Genomic DNA, 7,913 nt, shown 5'->3' on the forward strand with positions numbered 1-7,913 from the left:
CTTAGTGATTTTTAAATAAGATTTAGATTTATTTAGCATTTTGTTAATTGTTCAAATAAAATTTGTTTTGTAACCCGAACAGTCTCTGCTGAGTGGTGAAACGAGTTTGTGTGCCTAACCAGCGTGTTCCTGGTTAGCGGTTTCCCAGGGGAAGAATCTCCCTGGGTGGCGCTGTCAGCAACATATTTCTGCACTTTACGCTTTCATCACGCCACATTCACAATGACACTGTTATCAAGAGAAAACGTGTACTACTTACATAAATAAGGAGGTGAGGTGGGGGTCAAGTGTCAGCCTGTGAAGAACCTACAGGCGCTGCTGGGATTGTAATAGTAATATATGGTTGGGTGTCTGGGGCAGGTCCGCACTAATGTGCACCTCCAGGAACGCGGCGCTCCATTCACAGAAGCACCTTTTATGGTCTGTGGGGACGGAAACTGTTTGGTCAGGACCGACTCTTCTGAAGTCCAAAACCATCTCCTTCATGTCCACCTGTAAAAGGAGGTTGTTATTGCTCCAACACCTGGACAGGTGACTTTCTTCCTTCCTTTGATTGGTCACATCATTTACAGAGTTACAACCCACCACAGTCATATTGTCCACAAATTCACTATATGGTTGATGCTCAATATTAGTTTATATTTTTAAAAAATTCATAGAATTAAATTGTTTTAATGGATAACAATTCACAAACTCCCACATGATCTTATGACGTGTGTATTTATAGATAAATAATTGTATACATATAGTTGAGGTCATGTTTATCTTTAATTTAGAAAAATCCCACAATGTTTTCATTCAAAGTAATATGCTGTTAAACAAACTTGATAAATGTTCAAAGCATTGATTCATCATCCTAACCGCTTCATCAAATGAAGGGTTGCGGGGAAGCTGGAGCCTATCCCAGCAGTCTTTTGGTGAAAGGCAGGGTACACCCTGGACAGCTCGCCGGTCCATCGCAGGGCCGTATAAAGCTTTCATTGTGTTAAAATATACTACAGTTGATGTGATAAACTCTATCTAATAGCAAATTAAAACACAATATAAAGTGCAGCTGTGCTTCATTGATTACCTGAGTAATTATGTTCAATAAAAGTCACATCTGAGAAGTTTAGGTTGCTTCTCACTGAACATTTTCTGGGTTAAACACACATTTGCATTGTTAAATTAAATTATGTAAGGGTTGCATAAAGCCAAACTTGATACTACATTCCATAACTACAAGAGTAAATATTGTTTCAGATGATACAATTATTTCAGCTTAATGCATCATAATCAAATATGAATAAAATTGTCCAACACATTGCATGATACTTGAAGTTTTGAGCTGCGAGTGCCTTTAGTAATGCACGTAGCATTTTCGCACATCCATGATCACCAAACCTGATTAAAGGAACATCCCAGGTTATTCCATGAAATTAATAAACCCATTTGTGCCTTGTAATCCGTAAGCTCTTAAAATGGACAGTTTACTTGAAAAAGCAGAGATTAAGCAAAGCCTGTGTAATGGTTTAATTGGGTGTGTCTGCTTTAATCAGATCATAGCTTGAAAAAACCCACTCTAATGCCAATCATTATTGGAATTTGGCCCCGATAAATGTTCTATTTAAACAATTTGACAAATTTCTGACAAAGTTTGCTATGAAGTGGTGACCTTGTGTTTTCAAAGCTCTGCTTCTGGTTTACAAAACAATGAGTCAAACTTCTCCCGTCTACCTTCACTCCTTCATCCAGAGCTACCCTCCCTCTCCAGTTACGCTCCACCAGTGGAAGACGCCTAGCGTTACCATGACTACGTGGGACTGAAGCACCACCAGACTCTGTTCCTCTTTTGTTCCTCGATGGTGGAACGATCTGCCAAACTCTGTCTTCTCTGCAGAGTCCTGATTTGCTTTAAGCTGCAGACTCAGCTGTTCAGTTCTGCTCTTAGTTTAACTTTATTTGTCAGAGGAGCTGGAGAACTTAGTCCGGTTATTTGCAGCAAATATTATGGTATTTACTCTTTGAATTTTGACAGGGATAATTGTGGGATGTGGGGGGAAAAAAAAGCTTGTAGCTCTACATGTCAACACCTGCATCCAACTGGACCCAAGCAGTCCACCAGCACCTTCCGATGATGTCCTCTACTGTTTGATTTTGTGCTTGTGTTGTTCTCACTCTCAGATGTATGTTGCTTTGGATAAAAGCGTCGGCTAAATTACTAAAATAGAATAGAATAGAATAGTAAATACAATAAGGATGTAAGGAATTTGTAAACACATCTCTTAAAGATTCAAATGAATTATACATTTCCTTTTTGTAGTTTTAAAAAAACTTTAATTGTTTTTCTTTTTTTTATTGGAACTGAGCCGCGACTGAGTCTGAGTTACATCAAGGAACCCTGTCACAAAAGGCAGTTGATATTGTCAAAAAAATAATGAAAATTATGATGATTGTTTTGGAGATACACTTATTAGTCACATTAGATCCACTGAAATTGAGCATATATATAATGTGTGAATAATACTTTCCATTCATTCATGACTGAGAAATGCCAAATGCAATATAAGACATGATTAATAAAAGGAAAACTCAAAAACCAGAAGTCAGAATGCTTTACATTTAATATTCATTTGAAAAAGACCAACAATGCATGAAGACATTATGATGCGATCACTTTACATGCACACGTATGTTTTTTTTTTGTTTTTTTTTTCAATTTGCCAGAGAGCTATTTTTACAAAGATAAAATAAAACCATAAACATTATCTGTACAAATCAAGTTCTCTTCTTTTCTCCAAAACAGAGAACCAGGAGGTTTATGCAGGAGCCACAGAGGAGACCTCTGTCTTTGATGTGGATACTTCAGAGCCATCGTCCACCTGTTTGCCAAAGAGCTGCATGATGCATGTGCGGAACTAAAAGGGAAAGAATAAAAATGTATTTGAAGAGATGAAAAACAACCCGTTTGACATAGTAAGTTGATAAATGCGTCCATGATACTGTGCTAACCTGTCGGTTCATGAAGACATAGATGATTGGGTTGTAGATGGTAGCGCTCTTAGCAAAGTATGCAGGCATGGCAGCAGCCAGAGGATGGAAGGCATATCCAGGGTTGGCAGCAGCAAAGCAGGCAAAGAAGGTGTAAGGTCCCCAGCACACGCAATAAGCCAAGATCATGACAACCACCATCCTGGACACTTCTCTTTCAGCTTTCTGGGTGGACTCAGATTCCTTCTGCTGCATTGCAACCTGTAGTGTACATATGAAGAAGGTCAGGGTTTACCAGGCTTTGATCAGAACAACTTGAAGTTCAATAAGACAGAGAAAACTCACCGCTCGGATGGCCATCCACACAGCAAGGTAGCATAAGATGATGATAGCAAGGGGAAGAATACAGCACGTAATCATAAGAACAATCATGTAGGACAGAACTCCAGGGTCATCGCTTCCACTGAACACATCAGGTCCGCAGGAGGTTTTCAGACCATGGGGCCAATACCTGGTACAAGTAAAATGTTTATAGTTTATGTTAAATTACTCTGTAATTCTGCTGAATAATCAAAGAAGGACGAGTTTACCTGCTCCATCCAAAGATGGGGGGAGCACACCACGCTGCAGCCCAGACCCAGGAGAAGACGATTCCAGACGTAGCCCATTTAGCATCAAACTTGACATTTCCAAAAGGTTTGCACACAACTATCCATCTCTCCCAAGAGATGATAGTCAGGGACCAAAGAGCAGCAATACCTATCAAAGGAAGAAGGACGCTCACTAAATTCCTCACGTCACATCTTAACATACGAGCAGATTCCTCTTAGGAGAACCTGTTTACACATAAAGACCAGGACCACTCACCACACGTCGAGACAGTGTAGCCCTCAAAGACACACATTGGGTGTCCCAGGATGAAATATCCAAAAAACTGGTTGCAGACACTAATGGTACTGGCAAAAACAGTCTCTCCGAGATCAGCAATGGCAAGATTGACCAGAATCCAGTTCAGAGGGTGACGCAGCTTCTTGAACTTTGCTGTGGCCACCAAAACCAGACCGTTTGTGAAGACTGATGCAACCACCACGAAACACATCCACAGTGTTGAGACATTGTAAACCCATCGTGGAGCAATGTGGTAGTTGGGTCCCTCAAAGGGATCTGGAGAAGAAGAAAAAAAGATGTTTTCACCTCACAATTCCAAATCTGATGCAGTCCAGTCATTTCCCACTTCTGCTTTTTCCCTCTGACAAAGGTCTAGTTTGTAGCGCTTATGTTTTTCTTTTGCTTTGCTATGCAGGTTGTAGAATTTAGTCAGAATCAAGTTCCAAACTAGAAAATGCAAAGAAAACTTTCTACTGAAGTTAAATATTTCCCCTGTGGCTATAATTTCTTGTTGCAGCCCCTCACATGAAAACTTTCCATTAAGTCATTCCAAAGACTAAATGATAAATCTGTACCTTTGGTATGGTTGCTGTTTGTGTACATGAAGGCAGCACCCCTTGTTGTGTCTTCATTGTGCCGCCTGGCAGCAAACGATTGCTTTCCCCATTCCTCTGCCATTCTGGTCCCAGATGGAGGTCCTTAACTGTTGGGCTTTCTTGAAACCTGGAACCTCCAAGGATGTCTGATGTCTCACATCTGACTTTAGCTTTTATACCTTTGCTTTTCTGACGTCTGATTGGATTAGTTTGCAATCATATTACAGTCATGGTGTGCTACTTGGCAGTGAAATTCAAAGGCAAAGCAAAATAACTTATTTTGACTTGTGATTACAACTATCAGCTAATGAGGTTAAGACACTGATTGGATTTCAGGGTTAGGGTTAAGGTTAGTTAATATGAGGATTAGCTCTCTAATACAAGAATTGAAACATTGAGTCTGGATTTTGGAGCCATTGCTGCCTATTTTATAAATTAAATATCTTAATAAATGAGATCATGATGGAACACTGCACAGCTCTATAAAAACTTGTTTCAGCCTCAAAGCAAATGTTTCTAACGTGATAAATTTTAGAGTCAAACAAAGCCCTTATACATGTAGGTATGCACATCTGTTACATTTTTACATCAATACTGTAAGCTGAATAAAACACTGTACAATGAAAAAAGTCCATGATGCTGTGGTATTGACCCACAAGATAAATGTAGGGTGAAAAGTAAGCAAGAGAGGACAGAGAGGTCTTAATGCAGATTTAGAGGACAAGGTGAGATTTGCTACACAGTTATAGAGGCAATTACACTTGTTGACATGTGAGGCCATTAAGGCACATGTTAATCCATCCGGAAAGAAGATTCAGCACAGAACAGGATTTTTTTCTTTTTTTTTTAACCCACCTATGGTCATGCAACTTGCGTCATAATCCTTTTGGCAGGGCCTTAGGGGAGGAGGCTACATCCGGATTCAAAAGCTTGCTGAATGTCTCAGTGGTAAAACCACTTGAGGAAACTGTGGGAAGTAAAGCTGTGAATGCTTCTGTTTCAGGTCCATACAGATGAGCTATGTCAAATCAAATCAATAATAAAATTGCACAAACCCTTAAGTAAGCATAACATAACATGAGGATGAATAATGCTACTGGGTATGAAGGTAGAAGTTTGTACAAGTTTTAAGATTCTTTGCCAGAAACAAACATGTTCATAGTTATGGGCTGAAAAGATGACCTTTAACCCCTTAACCGGAAGAGACCTGCCCAAGGGCCATTTTAAGTATTCTTTTTTTATATCACGCTCGTACAATATCTTACACGTTTCCTATTTCAATGAAACTGCAAATGACACACCTGTTGGCTCTCCTCCTTTGGTTTGACACCATTTTTGACCAACTGGATTGATCCATGGCCCTTCCTTAGCCAATAATAGCCACTGAGTGTCAATCTAGGTGGTCTGACCATCACATACGTTTCCGCTTCCAGACCTGGTCCACCAGCTCTGATGCCAGTTCTGACCCCACTGCCGTAAAGCCAATAAAATTCCCGTCACGGCGATGTGCAGCTTCTGTGTGTGGGATGTAAAACGGCTTCAGGGGGTCCGTGTGAAAACATCTGTGACAACGTGCGTACTTGTGTGTGTCCGTGTGCAAAAGCAGAGGAAGTCTTTTCTGTCCGCTTTTTCTCTGTAGGAACAAAACATACATGAGGAGGTGGAGGAGTCGTTTACACCCCGAGGAGGTGGAGGAGTCGTTTACACCCCGAGGAGGTGGAGGAGTCGTTTACACCCCGAGGAGGTGGAGGAGTCGTTTACACCCCGAGGAGGTGGAGGAGTCGTTTACACCCCGAGGAGGTGGAGGAGTCGTTTACACCCCGAGGAGGTGGAGGAGTCGTTTACACCCCGAGGAGGTGGAGGAGTCGTTTACACCCCGAGGAGGTGGAGGAGTCGTTTACACCCCGAGGAGGTGGAGGAGTCGTTTACACCCCGAGGAGGTGGAGGAGTCGTTTACACCTGCGAAGACCTTGATGGCCTTCCTCACCACCCAGCGCCACGTGCACACCTCCCAATACCCTGCCTGTGTGTGATGGGGGGCAGGGAGGAAGAGGGGTCGAGGGATTTAAGTCTGGAGGAAAGTGAGCCGCCAGCAGCACTAGGCATGCCCCCCACTCCCAGGGCCCCCCAAGGACCAGGACAAGCCAGGGGCAGCCATCCCCGTAACCAGAGCCTTCGGCGACTCTAACCAGAGAGCCCTCCTCGACCCCAGAGGGGACCCCGCCCAGCCCACCCCACGGCGGCACAGGCGCCCGTTACGGAGTCAAAGCCCGCCAACCCAGCACCCGCCAGCGACCTCGCCCCTCTCCAGAGACCCCCAACCGGCCACCAACCCCGAGCGCAATAAGGTCACATTCTCCCCCCATACTAAGTGATGGAGCTGATCACAGGGGACCAGAGGGAATAAAGTTCAGCTGACTGATCTCTTGAGGAGGCAGACATCATCTCCATACTGATGTGATCTAATAAGAGATTTCTGAACTGCTGGATACACAGACTTTGTTTGCTTTTCCAGTTTAGAAGGATAGTTTTCTTTGCGATACATAAACTGGTGAGGATTAAGTTTGCAGAATTAAATTCTATGTTAGTTTCACCCAAGTGACCCAGTAGGCCCAGTTTGGGGTTTGTAGGGATGTTACATTTGAAGCAATTTGACAGATCTTTACATACCTGAAACCAGAATTCCTGGACAGGTGGGCAAGACCACAAAGCATGGTAGTAGCTTTCAGTCGTGTTGCCAGTGCAGTGTGGACAGATGTTTGGTTGTGACAGACCCATCCTGAACATCCTGTGTCCTGTATAATGACTTCTATGCAGAATTTTAAATTGTATGGCAGACTTAAGTTTAAACAATAAAGGTGATGTTTAATCCCCTTTTTAATTTGAAAGTTTTTCTCCCACTTAGACACATTTGAAACATAATTTTATGAAAATACAATGGTAGCAGCAAATGATCTGAACTTGGAGACACCAACTGTGCCAAAACCAAGAAAAATGCCCCACCAGCTGTACAATGGAGGAATGCCACCACACAGCTTTCAAACACCAGAGGAACTTTACAGACAGTGTTACTGAGATCATCAGTACTGGCATAATGTTCCTGGATTGCAGAGTTAGTCCTTCCACATTTAAACACATCCAAGATGTTTAGGATTTTGTGGCTGTAGAGAGTGACAGCAGGTGATAGCAGGAGCAGGAATCTCACAAAATGAAGATATTTTTCTCCGATTTGGCCTTTTATCCACACCAAAACGCAGACTTGTGCATACATAGGATGGTTTTAAAAACCTCCGACCAACGGAAGGTGTGTGAATACTCCATTTACACATCTGCATGTGGACACATATAATCGGGGTTTTAGGTTTTTAAACCTGACCGTCCGTGACAGAAAATGCCATGACATCACATGTACAACCTTTGTTTATGTAACCAGGGGTCTTGTTCATGCACCTATACTTT

The 7,913-nt window shown here is 42.3% G+C and overlaps 1 protein-coding gene across 1 annotated transcript; it reads right to left on the reverse strand.

Annotated features, from left to right (window-relative positions):
• Window positions 1-2,798: 2,798 nt before the first annotated feature.
• On the reverse strand, window positions 2,799-4,536 carry LOC306756771 (red-sensitive opsin; the record flags this gene model as incomplete). The annotated part of the gene is made up of 6 exons (XM_079241627.1): window positions 2,799-2,897; window positions 2,992-3,231; window positions 3,316-3,481; window positions 3,561-3,729; window positions 3,838-4,134; window positions 4,434-4,536. The coding sequence occupies 6 exons, from the start codon at window positions 4,534-4,536 to the stop codon at window positions 2,799-2,801; spliced, it is 1,074 nt and encodes a 357-aa protein (XP_079097753.1).
• Window positions 4,537-7,913: the final 3,377 nt, after the last annotated feature.

Source organism: Telmatherina bonti (genome assembly GCF_933228915.1).
Source record: "Telmatherina bonti genome assembly, chromosome: 6".
Classification (NCBI taxonomy): Eukaryota; Metazoa; Chordata; class Actinopteri; order Atheriniformes; family Telmatherinidae; genus Telmatherina; species Telmatherina bonti.